Raw genomic sequence first — 24,266 nt, forward strand, 5'->3', positions numbered from 1 at the left:
AGATTCCTGCCTTGGCTGGGGGCCCCCCAAGGTCACTGCTGGAGGTTGAGAGCAGAGATCTCCCCAAGAGCAATGGTCTGGGGGAGTTCCATCCATCTCTAATTAGGAATTATTGCTTTTGTGACAGCTTGAGTAGAATTGCTTCAACAATTGCTTTAGTGTAGAGCACTGTCCTATCTTATCCTGTACTCCTGGTAGTTTTAGTGTTTCTGTTGTGCAGTAAATAATTCTGATGAAGATCTTTTGTCTGATCATTTGTAACCCTAAATAAATTCATTTCTATCAATAGATCTGATTTGCCATCTTTAAAAGCTGGGGGACAAAAGTGTTTCAGTCACACCTCTGTAATTCCTCTAAACTGGGTTTAGTTATGTTATGTTGGCATAACCCAAGTCTGAGATTGGATCCAGCAGCCCCCAGCACTCCACAGGAAGTTGGGAGCTCAGGGGGGCCACCCCCTTTTGCCAACCCCCCTGTGCCCAAAGACCCCCCCCATGGGACCGTCAGACCCTCCAGACAACCTTCCCTTTTCCACCCTTCTCCCTGTTCCTCTCACTTTCCCATTGTCCCCTCAATCCCCATTTTCCCCCCCAAACAGTTTTGGGGTCCCAACCCCTGCAGTTTACCCTCTCTCCTGTGGACACTGAAGGAGAAAATGAGGCTGCACACACAGAGTTCCATTTTGGGACTTGTCCACCCATCTTTCCGGCATCCCCCTTTCATTGGGGTTCCTTTGGAAACAGCGTTTGGGCTTTGTCTTTTAGTCCACTGGAATTCCCAGCATGGCCCCAAAGCAGTGCCCTGATCCCACACATTCCCCTCCCCTCATGTGCTGGCTGTGTTCAGCCACCAGAGAAAAACACAGAGAAAGAACCATGCAGAGCGTTCCAAGTGGTTTCCACTTTGGCGAACAGCACTCTCTGGATGGAAAACACCAGTCAAGGCCAAAACACTCCTTTTGGATCCTGATTAACTGAATGCAGCTGCTGCTGCCTTAACTTGTTCCCACAGAAATTCTCAGGGTTCCTTTGCTTCCAGGAGAGATGTGATGTCACACAGGAGCTGTGATGTCACGGGGATGATATGATGTCACAGGAGAGATGCGGTGTCATATGATGGTAGTGACGTCATAGAGGAGCATTTTTATGACAGCAAGGATGTGATGTCATGGGGAGGATGTGATGTCACAGAGCAGATGTGATGTCATAGGGGAGCTGTGATGTCACAGGGGAGGATATGAAGTCACATGGATGATATGACATCACAGGAAAGATGTGATGTCATATGATGGATGTGACGTCATATAAGAAGTGTGATGTCACAGGGGAGGTGTGACTCAGGAAGGATGTGATGTCACAGGAGAGCTGTGATGTGACAGGAGAGCTGTGTTGTCACAGGGGAGGGCGTTACTTCACAGGGATGATATGGTATCACAGAGGTGATGTGGTGTCATATGATGGATGTCACATCATAGGGGAGATGTGATGTCACGGGGAGCATGTGATGTCACAGAGGAGTGACCCATCCCCCCCAGCCTTGCTCCAGCTAAAGCCATGGGATTTGTCTTTGTTTCCCTTGGGTTCAAGGTCAGGCTGTTTTATTTCCAGGGATGTCTAGAGATGAGTTAAGGGTAGCTCAGACCTGTGGTGAGGAAGGACTTGTTTACTCTTGAGCATTTGAACTCAGCCTTTGTTCCTGGTTTCTTCCCACTCTTTCAGAGTAGTTCATTTCCCAGGGTGAAAGCTCTGATTCCCCAGCACAGTCAGGTTCTCCTGAGCTCAGGATCTTTCACTGGTCTCATTTTTCTCCAGTATTAATTCTGTGCCAAATTCTTGCTTCCTAGGTCAGTGAAATGTTAGAAGAGAGAGAATCTCACCTGGATCTTGGACAGAACACTTATATTCTTCTTTATTCTATTGAATTGTTCCCTTCTAGTTCTGGATGACAGGACACCCATGTGGAAAGTCCCTTGTCTGGTTTTCAGGACTTAAAATCGATGCTTTTCTGATGTGGGTATTTATTGGAGTGTTATTGATTCAACTGGGAGGGTTGAACTGAGTGTTCCTTGCACCTTTAAAAAGTGCAACCCCTTTAATCTGTTGTTTTAAAACCCAGGCATTAGATGTCAGAGGACATAAGGACAGCACGTAGAGATAACCCTGCTGTAAGTGATGGTTCCAGTCATCCCGTGTATGGATCAAAGATGTCCAAGGCTTTGTTCCAAGGCTGGGTGCACATGGACTGGGAGAACTTTGCCTGCCGGAGCCGCTCTCCCTGCACCGCCAGGAAGAGCAGGGACCGCATCGCCCCGGCCGCAGCGGCGCAGAGGCTGCTCGGGAGGGGACAGTGTGCTGGAGGGAGCTGCCCACTCGCTGTCCTCACTGCCTGCACAGCGCAGGGCTGGGGGGAATTGAGCCAGGCAGGAAAAGGGAATGGCGGCCATCGCACGGGGCTGAAATGAGACGGGAAGGAGCAAACAGCCTGGCTGGGGGAGCACAGTTTGGGAAGGGGGCACAGGGAAAACCCACTGGGATGTTCCGGGGTAAATAACAGAAAATAAACAGAGGAGGGTCCCCTTTCAGATATGGTTTATAGATCAGTGCACTGTGTATAGTGTAAGAGAGCTTCAGAAATGTAAGAATGCAGTTTATACAGCTTTTAATGCAATGACACGTTTTTTATAAAATATGTAAAGAGACAATAAGTTGGGTGTTAGGCTGGGCTTTTCTTGGTGACGTTTTTTTTTGGGGGGGAGTGTCTATTTGTCCCCCCCAGCTCCCCCAAAGGAGCTTTCTTGAATGTCCATTCTTACAGCTAATTTGAAGGATTAGTTTAGATAAGCCCCTTAGAGTAGATGCATTTCAATGAAATCAGGGGACATGTCTTTTTGGCTCTGGTACAAGATTCGAACTAATTTTTTTCTTCCTCTTTGGCTCAATTAAAAGTCATCTTAAAACACTCCCAGTATATTGTGTGAGTGCAGGGCTTGAGGCGTGTGGGATTGAATGGACACAGAGAAAGAACTAACATTCAGAAACATATCTGCTTCCCTGTCTCAATTAATAAACCCCAGAGTTTGGCACATTAATAATATCCATAGCAATTGTGATTTGACTGTATATTGTGATCTGCATATGCACATGTGAGCATAAGGACATAGGAAATAGGTGTTGTAGTCTCTGCAGTTCTTGTGTTATGGGTGAGGGGAGAGAGGATTCAAGCTAAAAACTGTCTGAACATTTTGAGAGTGCAGAGACATCTGTCTGACCATCCCTAGGTATGCTTTGATTTGAAGGCAGAGCATGTTAAAGAATGCAATAACTTAAAGCCAGCTGCAGTCTGGAATTTTTGCTCTTTCAGCAATAACAATAGCACTAATAATTACTAATAGTTAATGAGCTAACAGATGCAATAAATGTATCCGCTCATTTTGACATATGTGTCAGTTTAATAATTTTAAATGAATCAGAGCATTCATAACAGGAAATCTCCCTCAACCTCTGATTAAAATGTAACATTGACTAAAGGATTATAGAGCAGACTTAATTTTACGGACTGTTTTAACAGCTGTCACAGCTGTTGGAAAAGGAAAGGCAATTGAAACACTCCAAAAAAGGGGGGCGAGGGGGCAGAACGGGAGTAGTTTAATAAATTTAAACATGGTCTCTGAATGCCAAACATAAAAAACATTGAGCAGATCTGTAACTCCAGAAAGCTGCTGTACACTATGTACGCTTGCCTTTTGTGGCTTACTGTGTTTCATTCATTTGAACACTGAGCAGTTTCCCTACTTTCTCCATTTAAAAATGTGCAGCAGCGTTTAAATGTGGAACAAATTCAGCTGTTCATGTGCCTGGAGTTTCATCTTAGAATGCAGCTGATAGAATACTCAGCTGACAGGAAATAAAGGCTGTGTAGAATGGCTGTAACATTTCAAAAGTGGACACAGGTGTCACATCCTGTGAATGCTGCAGTGCAGTGAGGGTTGGTGTACATATTTTATGTTTTTCTAACCGTTCCCATGTTGTGATGTGGGAATGGTGTGTGGAGTTCCCCTGCGAGTCTGTCTGGGTTATGTCTGTGCAGGGATGAACAGGAGTGTGTGTGTAGATTCCCATGCCTGTGTGTTTGTGTGTGTGCAGGGGGATTCTGTGCTAAACTCGTTGAGCTACGAGGTGCACAAAGGACCCCCTTGCTTTCTAAATTCCTTCTCAGAGAGGAGCCTGGGGGTGGCTGGATCCAATCTCAGGGTCAGATTTTGGTTTCAGTTGAAGGAATTATACAGGTGTGATTCAATCACTTTGTCCTGCAGGTTTTAGTGATGGCAAATCAGAAATATTTCTAGAAAAACAATGATTTATTATGACAAATGAACAAAAAATTGATCAGAAAATTGAACAGATGAAAGACCTTAAACAGAATTATGTACTTCAAATTATAAAAGCCAAAAACCTCTAGTAGTATAGTGTAAGATAGGACAGTGGAGTCTATCAAAGTAACTCTATTAAAGTATTGGATCAAAGCCAGCAAAAAGAAACAATCCTGAAGCAGAGAGTGAGGTAACTCACCCCATAACAACAGGGGGTAGTTCTCTCTCTTTCACTTAACCCCTGGGCAGTGACCATGAGGAGCTGTCCCTGCTTCGTGGCAGAAGCTCCACACACTTCAAGGAAGTCTGTGGAAGAATCTGACACATGACAGTTGGACGGGGCTTTTACAGTTATCAAGGATTTTACTGCCAGATGTATTTCAAGGCCAGGGAGCAGCTTATCTGTCAAATCCTGCTTCAAAAAGCAGGCTGTGTATTTGAAGTTTCATGAAACAGCATAATTTGGGTTTAGCATAATTAAACATTAAAAACAGCACCTTGACAGCAGCAGTAACTCATCACAGAGAGTGTGCATTGTTTGCATTCTCTGACCAGTTTTTAGGTACTATCAGAGCAGAGCATCCTGCCAGAAATGGCCCCTTGATTCCATGAGGTTGCAAAAACTCTCAGGGTTCCTTTTGTTCCATGAGGCCCTGCAGTGTCACAATGGTCCCTTGATTCCAGGATGTTCCAAAACATCCCAGGGTTCCCTTGGCTCCAAGAGGCTCCCCAGTGTCCCAGCGACCCCTGGATTCCAGCAGGCCCTGCAGTGTCCCAATGGTCACTGGGTTCCAGGAGCCACAGCGGCTGCCGCCGGCGTCTGTGCCCGGAGCCGCCGCTCCCACGGGGCTGCCGCACTCACCGCCGGGGTTGCCGCTCGCGCAGCCGCCGCTCTGCCCCGGCTGCACCGGGACCCGGCACCGCCTCGGGCCTGCGCTGCCGCCTCAGCGGCCACAGGGACACAGCCATGGGGGACCTTTGCTCTGACACTGATGGGGCCTGGCTTTGTTCTGCTTGGGGCTGGGCTTTGGGAAAATTGCTGTTCATTTTCATGCTCCACTGGAACAGCTCCTGAATTCCAAAGGTTTCCTAATCCAGGGGAGGGGTTTCTATGGCATCGGAGGTGCCGCCCCTCGGGACACATTGTCAATAAACCATCCAGCTGACTGGGATGGGTGTAAGAGCTGGGGAACACAGGATAATCAGTCATCCCCTGAAAATCTTGGAATGTTCTCTACCTTAATCGTAACCCAAATGGAACAGTTTGGATACAATTCCCAAATAGTTTGGAAACTCCAGTCATTCCTGACACCAGGATGGAAATTCAGCAGATAACTAAAGCCAGTCCCCTTGGGAACCCACACCCAGCAAGGCTGAGGGAGGCCCTGGCAGCTCCCCAGCACCTCCCTCTCAGTGGGACACCTCTGGCAGCCTCTCCCAGCTCGGGAACCCTCCAGTTTGCAACACTCCAAAGACTGTCCCTGATGCCCAGGACAATTCTGATCCCCCTCGACAAACACTCCTCCAGCTGGGACCCTTGTCTGGTGGGAAACACAAAGGGATTTGGGGGAGTGTTTCCCTGACAAGGAGGAGAATTTGGGAGAGGGACCTTCACACACCCAGCTCTTGATGTGTCCACACATCTCTGCCTGGGTGTGGGTGTGAATTGACTGTGGTGGGAAGGTTGTTACTGTGAATCTATAATTCAGTCACTGTTAAAATTGTAGCAAATGCTATTGAACCACTTGATAACTTTAAAACTGGTCAATAATTAAATGCTACTAATCTCTTTTGCCCCCTTATATTTGGATCCAAATTCTTTGCATCCTGATCCTCTTGCATCCCAAGGCTCTGTGTAAATCATTCTCTTTCATCAAAAAATATATTTTTCATGACTTCCACTTTAAAATCTTCCTCCTTAGCTAAACTACAAAACAACTCTAATTAGTTGTTGATGTCTTGAAGACAATTAAAGAAAGAAAAATAATTTGTTTTTCAATGTTTTAATGGGTCCCACAGTGTGTTTGGAGTTGCATCAGCTGTCAGTCCAAGATGGGCCATGTCAGAACTGGTGAGGTTGGGGGGTGAGGAGCAAGGTTGATCATACAGGGTCAGTGTGGATCTCCTGAGGAGACACTCAGCATCAAGATCACTTGGAGAACACCTCTATCACCTCTTCTCTGAACTAAAAAAATATCCACATTGAATTAAAACAAAAAAAGTACAAACTTTGAAGACTTGTTTTGAAATTGCCTTGAAGACAATTAAAGGAAGACAAAGAGATCCTGAGGGATTTCTGCATTTTAATGAGCCCCACGGTGTGTTTGCAGCCCAGCCCATGGTCCTGAGGTGCTGAGAGAAGATTGAAGCAGCTGCTGAAGAAGTCAGAAGCCCAACTGCAAGTGCCTTGAAGCATTGCTGGGCCCCACTGAGGGCAGGCACTGCCAAAGCCTCCCCAGGGACTCCTTGGAGCAGCTCCTTGGAGGCCAGGAGTGCAGGCAAAGGCTCTGGGCAGGCCCCTGCAATGCTGAGCAAAGCCTGCCTTGGTTTTGTGGAGCACAAAGGCCAAGGCCTGAGCCCCAGGCCCTGGCCCAGCAGATCCTGTCCCTCCCGGCTGGCTCAGGGCTGTTTGGGGGGCACTGGGATGGGAGGGGGAGGAACAACAAAGGCCCAAAACTGGGCAACCCCTGCCAGGCTCCTGAGGGAGGGGCGAGGCAGAAACCAAGTGCAGAACCTGCCAGGCAAGTTGCTTGTGGTGGCCTGAGTGGCAGAGGCAGCTGCCAGAGGCAAGGGGACAAAGGCCTGGGTGCCTTTGGGCCTTGCAGCCCTGCCAGAGCCCTTGGCCATCTCTCCTGCAGGCTGTCCTGCCCTGGCCCTGCTGCTGCTCTGGCCTTGCAGGCTGCACACACCCCTCCTGCTTTCCCACCCCCTCCCAGCAGCATTTCTAGACCCTCCCTGATGGCTCTGCACCAGCTCTGGCTGTTCCCTGGAACACAAAGCCATGGGCTGATCCTGACTCCCTCTGGGTGACCTCTTGCAGCACAAGGGTCCCCATTGAGTGACATTTCTTTTTCCTCACCTTCAGTCTGAACCTTCCATGCTACTCTTTGTGGAGATTTCATTCTATTTCCAGTACAGAGAAAAGCTCCATCCTGTCAGATCTCCTCTAGACCCTCTCCAGTGCTTCCTCATTCCTCCAGAATGGGGAACCTCACAGACAGACAGAGCAGTCCAGATGTGGTGACCCCAGGGCTGAGTCCAGGGGCTGACAACTCCCTTGTCTGGGTGCCCACACTCCCCCTAATGCAGCCCCATGTGCAGTTGGCCTTAAATCAAGGGACCATTCTGATTCTTTGTAATGTCACAGAATCAAGTGGCACCGTGACACTGCAGGGCCTCATGGAACCAAAGGAATGCAGGGACACTGTGGAATCTCATGGAACCAAGGGCCCATTGTGACATGCGAGGTCTCGTTGGAACAAAAGGAACCCTGAGACATCTCAGACCTTCAGGGAACCAAGGGGTCATAGTGACACTGAAGAGTCTCATGGAACCCACTGTGCCTCCCCAGAACTCCATGGAACCAAGCAGAACCGCTGCCTCTCCACCGCTCTGCCCCGCTTGGACACCTCTGGAGTCAGCATTTTCTTGGGCAGCACAACTGATCTCAGACCAGAGAGTTTTCCAGATTTTGCTTTGCCCCCTCTCTCCCCTGGTTTTGTTTTTTGTTCTTTGTTCATTCAGGGGGAAAAGGGAGAAGGGAAACATGTTGATCCCTGTTTTCATCTGTTTACAAAAGGGAGTTGGGACAGGGGGAGAGAGGAGGCAATTTCTCTCTCTGCTGTTTCTTTGAACTGTTCTGTTGGTATTGCTGGTTTTGCTGTTATATTTCTTGTCAGTGAACTGTTATTTTTTTTCACTTATACCTCCTTGTATTTTGTCTCCCTGTAGTGGTGGGGAATAAAAGAGGAGTGAATTCATTTTATGGGAGTTTCTGCCCTAATATGTGTCTTTAAACCAGGACAGGTTGCTCTAGGGCTCCCTGAAATTTGGCATCATTCACAAAGGACTTGAAAACACATTTTGTCCCAATGTACAGAGAGATAATAAAGATGTTCTGCAGTGGTGTTCAAGGGCTGGTCACTGAGGGATTTCATCCAGAAGTTGCTGCCAAGAGGACTTTGTACCATGGATTTGATTTGACACTCTTCATTCAGCCAACTTCCCACCCACCACATCTTCCACTTCTTCAGTCCAGCTCTCGCCACTCTGGCCATAAGGAGACCACAGGAGACCATGTCAAGGGCCTTGATAAAGTCTGGGCACACAACATCCCCTTCTTTTCCCTCCCACAGGGGTTCTGCAATCCCTGCCTTGTCCTTCCAATGCCTGAGAATGACTGCAGGAGGACTTGCCCTATCCCCTTCCCAACCTGAGCAGTCTGGAACTCTCCCAACCCTCTTTGCTGCTGAAAAACCCCAATATGATTAACTGCTCAGAGAATTTTGTATCTTTAAGCTGCAAAGTATTTGTTTATTCAATGTTGCGAGCAAGCCAGCTCGCGCTGGACAAGCTTGCTCTACCTGAATGTGCAAAAGAAAACCATTTTATACACTTTAGATACATAGTTAAATTATTTAACATACATATTAATAAGTAGGCTAGTCTCTGGGTGGAGTCTTTCCAGGCATGCACAGTCTTCTACTCTGGGGGTCTTCTCCTCAAGCCTTCATCCCTCTGGTGGTCACCATGGATATCTTCCTTGATTTGACCTCTTCAATTTTCTTTGTCAGGTGACCTGAATTCTTCAAGCTTGCAAAACCCTGGCTTTGGGCCTTCTGTATCTTATTCAAATGTCTAGTTTACCTGATTTATTACCATGTGTGTACTACTCCTTTCTATAATAAGTCCTTTGGTCCAGTGAGCAGAACAGAACATGATATTAACCAGTGCTCCTGAAATGTTCTTCTAGTAACACAGGTATTGGGGTTTCTTAGCAGGCCAAGATATCTCAGTTAACTCTTTTAGGCCTGGCTCTTGTTGCAGTGGCTGTGCTGATTTCCAGAGGCTTCTGGCTTCCCAGGCAAAGCCAAGGCAAGAGCAGGTGGGAAGGGGCTGCGCTGCTGCTGCTCCTGCCCGAGAGCCCCGGCTGGGCCGGGGACGGAGCCCACGGCGCTGCAGCTCTGCCTCCTCCAGAGCCGGGGGGCTTTGGAACCAGGAATGACAGGGGGGAACAAAGGGGGCTGGGGGGCTGCACTGATGGTCACACTCGGGCCACCGTCAGCAGAGAGCTTCAGCCCCCCCAAATTAAAGCAGAGGGAAATGGTGCAAACTGTTTCATTTCAACCTTTCTTTACTCATTGCTATAAAATGACCCAACTAAAAGGAGGACAAGCAGGCCCCGATCCCTTCTCCTTTGGGAGAATCCCCACATCTGGTGCTGTGAGGGGCTGTAAAGGGCCACGAGGGGCTGTGAGGGGCCATGAGGGGCTGTGAGGGGCTGTGAGGGGCTGTGAGGGACCATGAGGGACCATGAGAGGCTGTGAGGGGCCATGAGGGGCTGTGAGGGGTTGTGAGAGCCTGTGAGGGGCCATGAGAGGCCATGAGGGCCTGTGAGAAGCCATGAGGGGTGTGAGGGGCTGTGAGGGGCCATGAGGGGCCATGAGGGCCTGTGAGGGGCCATGAGGGGCTGTGAGGGGCTGTAAGGGGCTGTGAGGGGCCATGAAGCACCGTTGTTGCCTAAAACTAGCTCTTAAAGAAACCTCGAAGACTCAATTTGTCAGTTTTAATAGGCAGGCATTTCTATTACAACACACTGCATGATTTCAGCAAACCGGGTGCCCTGGGAATCAGTTCACCAAAGTGAACACAGAGGTATCTTCACTCCTGCTGCTATGTCAGCATTACATGGTTATCCATTTTTTGTTCCCTGCATTCCTGTTACATATTCATGGCATTCACACACAGAGCAGACCTGCAGCTCCCAAAATTTATTAAGATATATACATATCCTTATAAGGTCTCTGAGGGGCTTCATTGAGCATCTTTGGTGGTCTTCTCTGTTTGGAGTCCCCAGAATTCCAAGTGACTGCCATATGAACTTCTTTGAGAAAGTATTCCTGGTTATAGATACACCTGTTGCTTCAGCTCCCTTCTTCATTGTTCTCTCACCGTGCTTGGTCGGTTTCTCTAAATTGCACACAGTAATTTTCTATTACACATTTTGTTGCAAAAACTATTAGTTCTTGTTACATCTCTACACCCCAAACATCAAACCACTCAGGTCTTCCACATGGGTGCAAAAGGAGAGCATGGAAGTAGAAAGAGAGCAGCTCAGAATAAGTTCTGGTGCTCCCTGGCAGTGCTGCTGTGCTGGGACTCCTTTTCTTTCTGCATCTGCACACAGGGACAGTCCCCGCTACTTCAAAGGTACCAGAGGAAGGATTTCATCCAAAAAAGTTTCTGCAAGAAAATTAGGTTTTTTTAAATGCATAAATTACAATTCCTCATTTAGACAGTATCAGAATCAAATTCAATAGTAGACAATGAATTAGAAAGGGCAGGAAGAATAACATTTTCTTTTGTGGAAAACAATATTGCAAGAAAAAAGAGAACAGCTCCCACAAATTATTGCCATAAGAAACCTGAGCAGGAAGGCTGGGTCATCCATTCTGAATGTTATGGAGCAGAAAACAGAAATATTTTTGCTTCTGAAAAACATCCAGTCATCATTTTCTTCAGTGTGTCCTTGAGCTTCTGGTTCCTCAGACTGTAGATGAGGGGGTTCAGTGCTGGAGGCACCACCGAGTATAGAAATGACACCAACAGATCAAAGGATGGGGAGGAGATTGAGGGGGGCTTCAAGTAAGTAAACAAGCCAGTGCTGACAAACAGTGAGACCACGACCAAGTGAGGGAGGCAAGTGGAAAAGGCTTTGTGCCGTCCCTGCTGAGAGGGGATCCTCAGCACAGCCCTGAAGATCTGCACATAGGAGAAAACAATGAAAACAAAACAACCAAACATTAAACAGGCAGTAACCACAGTGAGCCCAATTTCCCTGAGGTAGCCTGAGTGTGAGCAGGAGAGCTTGAGGATGGCAGGGATTTCACAGAAGAACTGGCCCAGGGCATTGCCCTGGCACAGGGGCAGGGAAAATGTATTGGCTGTGTGCAGCAGAGCATTGAGAAAGACAGTGGCCCAGGCAGCTGCTGCCATGTGGGCACAAGCTCTGCTGCCCAGGAGGGTCCCGTAGTGCAGGGGTTTGCAGATGGCAACGTAGCGGTCGTAGCACATGATGGTGAGGAGGGAAAACTCTACTGAGATGAAGAACAGAAAGAAAAAGACCTGTGCAGCACATCCCATGTAGGAGATGGTTGTGGTGTCCCAGAGGGAATTGTGCATGGCTTTGGGGACAGTGGTGCAGATGCAGCCCAGGTCTGTGAGGGAGAGGTTGAGCAGGAAGAAGCCCATGGGGGTGTGCAGGTGGTGGTCACAGGCTACGGCGCTGAGGATGAGGCCGTTGGCCAGGAGGGCAGCCAGGGAGATGGCCAGGAAGAGCCAGAAGTGCAGGAGCTGCAGCTCCCGCCTGTCTGCGAATGCCAGGAGGAGGAACTGGGGCATGGAGCTGCTGTTGGACATTTGCTGCCTCTGGGTGTTTGTTTCCAACACAGAGAAGACAGTAAGAGGCCAGTTAGTATGGACTTATCTAAACAAAGTCAAAGCTTTATTCTACAGACACTCCCCATGTCACACACAGACAGCCTTTTGATTTCCTAGGAGATCTTCCTTCAGCTCCAGTGCTGGGTCCCTACTCAACAGCATTTTCACTGGTTTAGCATCACTGTGCTTCTGTACAGGGGTTTCACATAACAAGGAGATGTTAAGGGACAGGTTTCCATCCTGGAGCGGAATTCACAGCTTGGAAGGAAACCTCAGGGAGACAGCCAAGTGTCCTTATGATGGCATTTGATTTAAGCAGACTCAGCTCCTTCCCCAGCACCACAGGCTGCACTGGTAGGGGTCATATTCCATTTGCAGGTGCAAAAAGGACATCTCAGACTAGTCCTGATGGGTCTGGCAGAGGTGATGCTGGTGCTGCCCACAGGCAGAGCAGTAGCTGAAAGCACATTAGGAAGCTAAGATAGACCTACTGAGCACTCACAGTTCAGATGTCTCAGGGACCTGTCAAAATTAATACTTTCTTAATGATTTATTCCTCCCATTCCTCAAGAGTAGGAAACTGGAAACACAATCTCAGGAAATTTCTTTAACCTTATAAAAATCTTTGTCTTGGAAATATTCTGAGAGGGAGCTGAAGCTCTGAGCATGTCCTCCTCCTCTGCACTCCAGATGCTCTCAGAGTTGCACTTACAGAATCTGTAGTTGTTGGGCAGTGCCAGCTTTCCCAGATGCCTCCAAAAGCTGCAGTCCCATTGCCCTGCATGACCAGACTTCCTGTGCCAAGATCTGCTAAAAATTCTCCCCCAGTGAGGTCTCAGCATCATTCTACATCTGACAGCCTTTAACTTCTCTCTGTCTCACTCCCCTGCCCTGGGAGCTGCAGGCAGTGCCCTCAGCCCTGCTGGGCTGTGCAGAGGAGCTGCTCACCAGCAGAGCTGTCTCTTTGAAGCTCTTCTTGCTTGCCAGGAGCTCCCTGTGTGCCAGGAGCCCGGCCCAGCTCAGCAGCACAGCAACAACCCCAGGCATTTCATGACCCTCCAGGGGGTTTGGTGTTGTTTACATGAGACTCAGTCCCTGAGAGGAAGTTCAAACAACTTTTCAAGAAGTCAAAGTGAGATTGAAACACTAAAATTTCCTTTAGTGCTAATGAGTCTCACTGAGGGACACAACGGAGAACGTGTCCCCAGGTTCCAGTTAGAGCAGAAAACTGCAGACAGTGATAACAAGGATGGACAAGCAAGGGAAAGGTGGCTCTGATGCTGAACAAACCTTTACTTGTTTCCTTAATCAAATGGGACCCTCAGCCCCTGGGAAGGCAGATGCTGTCCCTGCCTCATTCCTCAGGGCTCTTCCTGGGGCACTGGGATGTGGGATGTGCAATGCCAAGGGCAGGACCATGGGGTGGCACCTGCCAGGCTGCTGAGCAGGGACAAGGAGGCCATGAGGCCCCAGGGCTGCAAGGGGCACTCCCCTCCTCCTGGCATCAGGGGCACAGACAGCAGCCATGGCCAAAGGCCTGCAGAAGGTGGCTCTGTCAGGGCCTTTCAGCTTCTCCCCATCCCTGTCTCCTCTCCAGCCCAGGCTGTCCTACGGTGTCCATGCCCTGCCCCTTTCCCTGCAGGCTGTCGTCATCCCCCCGGCTGCCCCACCTGGCTGGCACCTTCCTGCACTGACATCTCTGTGTCCTCCCTGGCTCTTCCTGCACACACAAAGCCTTGGGCTCATCCAGACTCCTTCTGGGTGACGTGTTCCAGCACAGCGTTTTCCATGGAGTGAAATTCCTTTTTCCTCATGTCCACTCGGGACCTCCCCAGCTGCACTTGGCATTAATTCTTTCTTTCTCATGCTCTTTTCTGCTCTGACAAAAGGATGCACCATCTCTAAATCCTCCCTTCAAGCCCTCTCAGGGCTGTCCTGTGCTGTCCTCAGTCTCCACACCATTGAGGCCACAGCTCTTTAGCCCCTCTCTAGTGCTCATGTGCTTGAGACCTTTAAAGCCCATCTTGGGAGATCTCTGGGCACTCACCAGTTTTTTTGCAGATGAAAATATCATGCTCATAGTCTAAGTAAATCACAGTTGCCATGACAACCAGCATGCATTCCCATTACTACGGTGAGTTACCTTGGAAATAGAATACATTCCCATTGCTGTGGCAGTTACCATGGTAACTATCATACATTCCCATTGCTACAGTCTGTTACCGTGGCAACCAGCATACATTCCTATTGCTACAATTGGTGACCATGGCAACAATCACACATTCCCATTCCTCCCATCAGTTACCATGGCAAAAAGCATACATTCCTATTGCTATGCTGAGTTACCATGGCAACCATCACACATTCCCATTCTTAATGTGAGTTACCATGGCAACAATCATACATTCTCATTGCCACAGTCAGTTACCATGCCAACCATCATACGTTCCTGTTGCGACAGTTGGTTACCATGGCAACCAACATGCATTCCCATTTCTACACTCAGTTACCATGGCAATCATCACACATTTCCATTACTATGGTCGGTTACCATGGCAACTATCATACATTCCCATTGCTACAGTCGTTTACCATGGCAACTGTTATACTTCCCACTGCTGCGGTCTGTTACCATGGCAACCAGCATATATTCCCATTGTCATGGTCAGTTACCAGGGCAACCATCATACAGTCTCATTGCTACGGTTGTTTACTATGGCAACAAGCATACATTCCCATTGCCACAGTCAGTTACCATGCCAACCATCAAACACGGCCATTACTAAAGTCGGTTATCATGGCAACCATCACACAGTCGTGTTGCTACAGTTGGTTACCATGGCAACCAGCATACATTCCAGTTGCTACGGTCAGTTACCATGGCAACCATCGTACATTCCCGTTTCTACAGTCAGTTACTATGGCAACAATTAAACACTCCCATCACTACAGTTGGTTACCATGCCAACCATCACAAATTTCCATTGCGATGGTCAGTTACCATGGCAACTAGCATACATTCCCGTTGCTGCGGTCAGTTACCATGGCAACCAGCATACTGCCCACTGATAAAGTTGGTTACTATGGCAACCATCATACATTCCTATTACTTTGGTCGGTTACCATGGCAACCATCATACATTCCCATTGCCACAGTCAGTTACCATGGCAACCATTATACATTCCTGTTGCTACTGTTGCTTACCATGGCAACCATCATACATTCCCATCACTATGGTTTGTTACCATGGCAACCATCATACATTTCCACTGCTACAGTCAATTACCATGGCAACCAGCATACATTCCAGTTGCTATAGTTCGTTACCATGGCAACTGTTATACTTTCCACTGCTATGGTCTGTTACCATGGCAACCAGCATACATTCCCATTGCTACAGTCAGTAACCATGGCAACCATCAAACACTCACATCACTTCAGTTGGTTTCCATGGCAACCACCCAACAGTTGTGTTGCTACAATCGGTTGCCATGGCAACCACCACACATTTCCATTGTGACGGTCAGTTACCATGGCAACCATCATACATTCCCATTGTTCTGGTCAGTTACCATGGCAACCATCATACATTCTCTTTGCTATGGTCAGTTACCATGGCAACCTCTTGGTTCCTCTTGATGAGAAGCAGATGCAGATGAGCCTCCCTGTTGTCCACCAACCTGCCAGCTGTGCTCTAAAGGCCTGTGTCCAAGGGGTGTCTTGACCAAGACCCTGCACAAACCTCTGGGACCCTTTGCATCCTGTCGTGGTGCTTTTCCAGTGAATTCCAGGGTTATCAAAGCAAACTTGAATGGGTTCTTTGTCTCACACCACAAGGTCACCCAAACCAGTCTCTCCTCTGACCCTCACCCACAAAAGTTCACCCAAGTTGTTCATCCCCTAGAGCAGCTGCACAGCTCCAAGAAGCTCCTTCCCACTGAGGACACCTCTCTCCTGCTCTTTCTCTCCTGTGTCTCCTTGGCCTTCTCTCCCAACCCATCACAGCCCTGCAACCTTAGAACTGTCTCAGCAGGCCTGGGCTGTTATTGCCTGCAAGTGGAATGAAGAGAGACTTGGGGCTGCAGCTCCTCCTGCCTGTGCCCCACACGCAGGGCATTGGGGCCTGTCTGGCTGCAGCCCCTCAGTGGGGCACCGGGGTAAGAACAGACTTGCAGTGGGGAAAGCTGCTCTGAAAGCCCCGAGAGCTGGGGTGGGCAGAGGCTTTGCTGACAATGGCCTTGGGGGTGGACGTGCTGGGACTCAGGCCCAGGGGGAAAATCCCAGGCCTGATCCCTGAGGAGATCAGCACATGCTGCTGAAATGCTGGGGGGGAGAAGAGCCAGCAGAGTGAGGAAACAAGTGTGGACAGCCTGGGCTGATGGGATTTGGACTCGTGCCTGGCCCAGCCTTGGCTGGGCAGAGAAGGGACAGCCTTTGTGTCCCTGCAGGGCTGGGATTCACTCCCTGCCCCAAAGGCCCCCAGTGTGTCTGAGAAGCCCTGGGTGGTGCCTGTCCCACAACTACTGGGAATGGGGAGGAGGTTCCTGCACAGGCCCTGTGCTGTCCATGGCAGCTGCTGCACTTGTGCTGCAGAGCCCTGGCACCTCCCCTGGCACTACAGGCCCCTCTTTGGCTGTTCAATCCAGGCTCAGCTGCCCTCAATTAGGTTCAGCAGTGAAGGGATGTCCAGGAGACAACTGCCATTGTACTCTGAGGACATGTAGAAAATACCCTGATAAAGAACAGGAGAGAGACCTCTCTCCCTGTGCCACCTGACTCCATTTGGTCACCTGAACACCTCTAGGGGCTGCCCTGGACAGAAGGAACAGTGACAGGTTCCCCTGTCCTACATGTGGGCCCCTTCTGCCACTGAAGTTGGCCAAAGCAATGTCCCAGCAGCCTCCAAGAAGATCCCACAGCTGCTGCCCTGTCCCTAGGAACTGCTCCATTGGAGCCTGCAATTCCCAACAGGAATCTCGGTCACCTCTGGCCCCTCAGAAGGAACCAGGGCTTTGTGTCCCAGCAGGTCACTCCTGGTTTTGGTCTCCATTCATTGCCATGGGAGCTGGGACAAGGAGTCATCTGCAGGGGCCTGTTTTGGGCCCACTGAAGTGGGGCAGGAGGAATCCCAGCCCATGGGGGTTGTGGAGGGAGCTGAGTGTCCTTCTGGCCCCAGGTCTGCAGAGCCACAAGGAGACACCTCTGTTGACTCAGCTGAGTCCCTTCCCTCAGTGCAGGTGAAGGAGATCCCTCCTGGGCACTGTCTGGGTTTCGTGTCTAATGATGGGACATGAAAAGGGGACTCTTGGACTTAACTCTGAGTCTGTTTGGAGACATGACAGTGCTGAAAGAAGTGTGTGTGCCCAGCTGAGAGAAGGCACATCATTATTTCCTTCAGCTGTGTGCCAGCAGGTTCCCCTGGAGCCCCAGGGACAGCTGGAGGGAGCCCAGAGGGTCAGAGAAAGGGCTGCCTGGGGCTGTTGCTGTGCTGCTGAGCTGGGCTGGGCTCCTGGCACACAGGGAGCTCCTGACAACCAAGAGAAGCTTCAAAGAGACAGCTCTGCTGGTGAGCAGCTCCTCTGCACAGCCCAGCAGGGCTGAGGGCACTGCCTGCAGCACCCAGGGCACAGGAGAGAAGGCAGAGACATGAGAGGCAGCCTGGGCTGGGAGGTGACTGAGCTCTCACTACAGGAGAAACCTTCCCAGGATTTGAAGGAAGAATTCTCTGGCTGTAGGAAAGTTCAGCTTCTCTTCCTGGAGGCATCTCCTAAAGCTGGCACATCCCACAGCTTCCAGGCTCTTTCAGCAGGACTCTCCCAGTTGCTGCAGTGCAGGGGAAGTGGCCATATGGCAGAGCAGGGCAGGAGCTGCAGGCAGCAAGGGCAGAGAGGAGAAGGGAGCAGGAGGTTCAAGGGATCCTGGGGTGGGAGGACAGGGCAGAGCTGCTCAGGGCAGGAACCTTGCCAGCCCTTTGCCACGCTCAGGCTGTGGCTGCAGAGCAGTGCAGGTGAGTTCCTGCAAGTGCCTCTGCCAGCTGCCAAATGGCAGCAGTGGCAGGAGCTGTCAGGATGGCTCTGCTGGATTTGCTGGGGTGCAGCAGGAGAAGCTGCTGCAGAGCAGGACTTGCTGCTGCCCCATCAGAGGCCCAGGGCCAGAAGGTTCCCTGTGCCAGGGCTGGCTGTGGGGTGGGAAGGTGGGGGTGCAGCCAGGGGTGCCCAGGGCTGTGGGGCAGAGCAGGGTCCTGCCCCCAGGGCTCTGTGTGCTGGGGCAGGGACTCTGCTGCCTGCCAGGGTCAGCTCTCAGCCCGGCCAAGGAGCTGCCACGGGGCTGGGGGAGAAGGGCTGTGGGGAAGGAACAACTCCTGGGAGGGCAGAGCAGGGCAGAGTCCTTCTGATCTCCAAAGTGTGCTGCAGGGATGAGGGCTGGTCACAGCTCCAGATCAAAGCAGGAAATTTCCCAGAAGGTATTTGCAAGAGGCACAGACAGACAGAGGGTACCTAAAGGGAATGAACCAGTTCTTTCAGTGTTATACTCTGGGTTGTCTGGGTGCTGACTGCAACAGGGAAATGAATCTCTGAGCACAGGAGGAGACACTGAAACTTGAACTCTGTTAGATTAGAGGGGATTGAACCTGAGAGTATCAGACATCAAAATTGTCTTATAGACACATCAGTGTCACTTTCTCAGCCCTGTGCCCAGGGAAGCAGCTGCTGGCAGGGACAGCTCCAGGCAGCAGAGCCCTGGGCAGGGAGTGGGGGGCAAGTGCCCCCAAGGCCTGGGGGAGGGGGTGTTCAGGCAGCTCTGGGGGCCCTTCCCTGCAGCTCTGCTGGGCACTGTGTGCTGGGCCATAGAAATGAGGATTCCTGCAGTGGAAAAGAACCTTCCCCAGGTGTGATGGTAAAAATAAAAAACACAGGTACAATTATTCTAAGGACAGACTAAGCTTCTGCTCTGCAGCCCCAGCTCTTCTGAGTCATGGGTGTAGAGATGGAACTTTTGTACTCAAGGTCTGTTACATCTGACATTCCTTGTGTGTGTGAGAGCTCTACCAAAAAATTCCATGTCCCACTGCAGCAGAGCAAAACTGACTCCTTGGCAGTGCATTTGGTGACATTTGACACATCGATTTCTTTTAGAAATGGAGTTGCTTTTTCACAGAGGTCTGTCTTAACTGTTCCCTGTCCTTTCCTTTTTTGAACAGACCCTGTGCTAAGAAGCAGCAAATGCCCAACAGCAGCTCCCTCACCCAGTTCCTCCTCCTGGCATTCACAGACAGGCGGGAGCTGCAGCTCCTGCACTTCTGGCTCTTCCTGGCCATCTCCCTGGCTGCCCTCCTGGCCAACGGCCTCATCCTCAGCGCCGTAGCCTGTGACCACCACCTGCACACCCCCATGGGCTTCTTCCTGCTCAACCTCTCCCTCACAGACCTGGGCTGCATCTGCACCACTGTCCCCAAAGCCATGCACAATTCCCTCTGGGACACCACAACCATCTCCTACATGGGATGTGCTGCACAGGCCTTTCTGCTTGTCTTCTTTCTTGGAGCAGAGTATTCCCTCCTCACCATCATGTGCTACGACCGCTACGTTGCCATCTGCAAACCCCTGCACTACGGGACCCTCCTGGGCAGCAGAGCTTGTGCCCACATGGCAGCAGCTGCCTGGGCCACTGGCTTTCTCACTGCTCTGCTGCACACAGCCAATACATTTTCCCTGCCCCTGTGCCAGGGCAATGCCCTGGGCCAGTTCTTCTGTGAAATCCCTGCCATCGTCAAGCTCTCCTGCTCACACTCAGGCTACCTCAGGGAACTTGGGCTGACTGTGGTTATTGCCTGTTTAATGTTTGGTTGTTTCATTTTCATTGTGTTCTCCTATGTGCAGATCTTCAGGGCTGTGCTGAGGATCCCCTCTCAGCAGGGACGGCACAAAGCCTTTTCCACGTGCCTCCCTCACCTGGCCGTGGTCTCCCTGTTCCTCAGCACGTTATTCTTTTCCTACCTGAAGCCTCCCTCCATCTCCTCCCCATCCCTGGATCTGGTCCTGTCAGTTCTGTACTCAGTGGTTCCTCCAGCATTGAACCCCTTCATCTACAGCCTGAGGAACCAGGAGCTCAAGGATGCCCTGAGGAAACTCATAACTGGGTGTTTTTCAGAAGCAATAAACTCTCCTTCTTCTGCATGTTATTTACCTCATTAAAGGCCAATCCTGTTATGGACTTAATTAAAGGCCCACCATACCTTCTCTATTTTTTGCTTCTGATAGGAGTGTTATTTTGGGAGAATTTGTTCACATTAAAAAATCTTTATATCTATAAATATATCTATAAGGATATATATATAAATATTTTTTTATATATAAACACCATTTTCATTTCAGTGTTTGCCTTTCTAGCCTGGCCCGGAAGGTGTACAGATTGGCAATTGTACTCACTGTGTTCTTCAACCAAATAAAGAACTCTGCATTGACTTGTTTGCCTGACATCTTTCCTCTCTGACTTCTCTGCAGCTGCAGGGTCGGTGCCTCTGTGCAGAGCTGGGCCAGAAAAGAGTCCCAGCAGAGCAGCACTGCCAGGGAGCAGCAGCCCTTCTCCTGCCCTCTCCCTTCCCTTCCACACTGTCCTGCAGAGCCCTGTGTTGTTGGAGGCCTCAGTGCTCTGGCAGTCGGTGCCAGTCCTGCTGCAGGACTGTCCAGGGACTGCAGGCAGGGACAGCCACGGGCACTGCTGGCACAGAGCTGACCTCTGCAGCAGCACTGCCATCCTGCAGGGGCATCTCCTCAGGCCAGGGCCTCAAAGCTTCCATCTGCTTTCCACTTTGCTCTCCAGGATGTGCCCAACACAACGCCCTGCAGAGGAAAACAGCAGTGACCAGCACAAGGGGGGGAGTGCTCAGGGTGGGGGCCCCCAGCAGTGCCCTGGCACAGCCAGCGCCGCTCCCAGCACTGGCCTCTCACCCCAGGCCATTGGGCTTGTTCTTCCCTCCAAGGAGGGACAGCAAATGACCAGCTCAGGAGTCCATGTTTGCCCTGCATGGACAAGACATGCCCCTGTGTCACAGCTTGGGGCTGGGGGGGGAAGGCTTAGACAAAGTTGATGGCAGAAGCCGTCTCGTTGAGCTACGAGGGGCAGAAAGGACCCCCTTGCTTTCCAAATTCCTTCTCAGAGAGGAACCTGACTCTGGCTGGATCCAATCTCAGACTCAGAATTTGGTTTAAACTGAAAGAAATTATAGAGGTGTGATTCAATCACTTTGTCCTGCAGGTTTTAGTGATGGCAAATCAGAAATATTTCTATAAAATGAATTATTTATTATGACAAATGAACAGAAAATTGATCAGACAAGTGATCAGATGATGTACCTGAAACAGAATTATTTACTGCACAATACAAAAGCCAAAAACTCCTAGCAGTATTGTGTAAGAAACAACAGTGCAGTCTATCAAAATCATTCTATTAAAGCAATTGGATCAAAGGCAGCAAAAAGAAACAATCCTGAAGCAGACATTGAGGTAACTCACCCCACAACAACAGGGGGTAGTTCTCTCTCTTTCACTTTACCCCTGGGCAGTGACCATGAAGAGCTGTCCCTGCTTCATGGCAGAAGCTCCACACACTTCAAGGAAGTCTGGGGAAGAATCTGTTACATGAAAGTTGGACAGGGTTTTTATAGTTATAAAAGGTTTGACTGCTGGACATGTTTGCAGACCAGGGAGCAGCTTCTCTGTCAAATCCTGCTTCAGAAAGCAAGATGTGTGTTTGAAGTTTCAGGAAGCATTTTGGGTTTAGCATAATTCAACAATAAAAACAGCACCTTGACACCAGCAGTAACTCAGCACAGAGAGCTTGCATTGTTTGCATTCTCTGACCATTGTTTAGGTATTATCAGAGCAGAGCATCCTGCCAGAAATGGCCCCTTGATTCCATGAGGTCCCAAAAACTCTCAGGGTTCCTTTGGTTCCATGAGGCTCTGGAGTGTCACAATGATGATTTCATGAGTTTCCACTGTGTCCCAGGATTCCTTTAGTTCCCTGCAGTATCACAATGGACCCTTGATTCCTCGAGGTTCCGCAGTGTCTCTTGGATCCTTTGGTTCCTCAAGGCTCTGCAATGTCACAGTGGCTCCTTGATTCCACGATGTTCCAAAATATCCCAGGGTTCCCTTGGCTCCAGGAGGCTCCCCAGTGTCCCACTGGCCCCTTGATTACAGGAGGCCCTGCAGTGTCAGAAGTCCAACCCTCTGCAATAAGCAGGAACATCCACAACTAGATCAGGTTGCTCAGAGCCCTGCCCAACCTGCCCTTGAATGTTTCCAGGGATGAGGCATCACCTCTCTGGGCAACCCGTGCCAGTGTTTCACCGCTCTCACTGTAAAAAATTCTTGGTTATATCGACTTCAAATCTGCCTTTTTTTAGTTTAAAACTATTTGTCCAATCGCAGCCATGTCCAGGCTCTACAAAAAGTCTGCCCCCATCTTTCTTAGAAGCCTCTGTGGTGGTGCATCCTCCCCCCATGCTCCTCAGGCCTGGTCATGATCTCAGGAGCTCCTGACAAGCCTTGACCAAACCAGCTGAGCAATGAAGAACCCCTGGACTGTACCAGGGTGTGGGGAAGTGTCCCTGGACAGGACCAGGGTGTGGGGAAGTGTCTCTGGACTGGACCGGGTGGTCCTGTATAATACAGGTGGGAACAATCCAGAGTGGAAGAGCTGGGGAACACAGGATAATCAGACATCCCATGAAAGCCTTGGAACATTCCCTGCCTGAACCATGACCCAAATGGAACAGTTTGGATACAATTCCCAAATAGTTTGGAAACTCCAGTCATTCCTGACACCAGGATGGAAATTCAGCAGATAACTAAAGCCAGTCCCCTTGGGAGCCCACACCCAGCGGGGCTGAGGGAGGCCCTGGCAGCTCCCCAGCACCTCCCTCTCAGTGGGACACCTCTGGCAGCCTCTCCCAGCTCGGGAACCCTCCAGTTTGCAACACTCCAAAGACCCTCCCTGATGCCCAGGACAATTCTGATCCCCCTCAACAAACACTCCTCCAGCTGTGACCCTTGTCTGCTGGGAAACACAAAGGGATTTGGGGGAGTGTTTCCCTGACAACAAGGAGAATTTGGGAGAGGGACCTACCCACACCCAGCTCTTGATGTGTCCACACATCTCTGCCTGGGTGTGGGTGTGAATTGACTGTGGTGGGAATGTTGTAGTTTTGAATCCATAATTCAGTCAATGTTAAAATTATAGCAACTGCTATTGAATCACCTGATAACTGTTAAACGGGTCAATAATTAAAAGCTACTAATGTCTTTTACCCTCTTGTCTTTGGATTAAAAATCCTTTGCACCCTGACCCTCTTGCATTCCCAAGGCTCTGTGTAAATCATTCCCTTTCATAAAAATATATATTTTTTTATGACTTCCACTTTAAAATCGTCCTCCTTAGCTAAACTACAAAACAACTCCAATTAGCTGTAGAACTCTTGAAGACTTGAAGACAATTAAAGGAAGGAAATAATTTGTTTCTCAGTGTTTTATTGGGTCCCACAGTGTGTTTGGAGTTGCATCAGCTGTCAGTCCAAGATGGGCCATGTCAGAACTGGTGAGGTTGGGGGGTGAGGAGCAAGGCTGATCATCCAGGGTCAGTGTGGATCTCCTGAGGAGACACTCAGCATCAAGATCACTTGGAGAACACTTCTATCACCTCTTCTCTGAACTAAAAAATAGCCATCATTGAATTAAAACAAAAAAAGGACAAACTTTAAAGACTTGTTTTGAAACTGCTTTGAAGACAATTAAAGGAAGACAAAGAGATCCAGAGGGATTTCTGCATTTTAATGAGCCCCACGGTGTGTTTGCAACCCAGCCCATGGTCCTGAGGTACTGAGAGAAGATTGAAGCAGCTGCTGAAGAAGTCAGAAGCCAAACTGCAAGTGCCTTGAAGCATTGCTGGGCCCCACTGAGGGCAGGCACTGCTCCCCAGGGACTCCTTGGAGCAGCTCCTTGGAGGCCAGGAGTGCAGGCAGACAAAGGCTCTGGGCAGGCCCCTGCAATGCTGAGCAAAGCCTGCCTTGGTTTTGTGGAGCACAAAGGCCAAGGCCTGAGCCCCAGGCCCTGGCCCAGCAGATCCTGTCCCTCCCGGCTGGCTCAGGGCTGTTTGGGGGCACTGGGATGGGAGGGGGAGGAACAACAAAGGCCCAAAACTGGGCAACCCCTGCCAGGCTCCTGAGGGAGGGGCG

The 24,266-nt window shown here is 50.0% G+C and overlaps 2 protein-coding genes across 2 annotated transcripts; one reads left to right on the forward strand and one right to left on the reverse strand.

Moving 5' to 3' along the window:
- Positions 1 to 11,080: 11,080 nt before the first annotated feature.
- On the reverse strand, positions 11,081 to 12,007 carry LOC108643827 (olfactory receptor 14J1-like; the record flags this gene model as incomplete). The annotated part of the gene is made up of 1 exon (XM_018088114.3): positions 11,081 to 12,007. A coding segment is annotated over exon 1 (927 nt), but the record flags the coding sequence as incomplete, so codon positions are not given.
- A 7,236-nt stretch (positions 12,008 to 19,243) lies between these two features.
- On the forward strand, positions 19,244 to 20,254 carry LOC108643914 (olfactory receptor 14C36-like). The gene has a single exon (XM_018088196.3). The coding sequence runs from the start codon at positions 19,253 to 19,255 to the stop codon at positions 20,222 to 20,224; it is 972 nt and encodes a 323-aa protein (XP_017943685.2). The 5' UTR covers positions 19,244 to 19,252; the 3' UTR covers positions 20,225 to 20,254.
- The last annotated feature ends 4,012 nt before the right edge of the window (positions 20,255 to 24,266 follow it).

Source organism: Manacus vitellinus, unplaced genomic scaffold, assembly GCF_001715985.3.
Source record: "Manacus vitellinus isolate BGI_N305 unplaced genomic scaffold, ASM171598v3 ctg7180002434397_pilon, whole genome shotgun sequence".
Taxonomy (NCBI): Eukaryota; Metazoa; Chordata; class Aves; order Passeriformes; family Pipridae; genus Manacus; species Manacus vitellinus.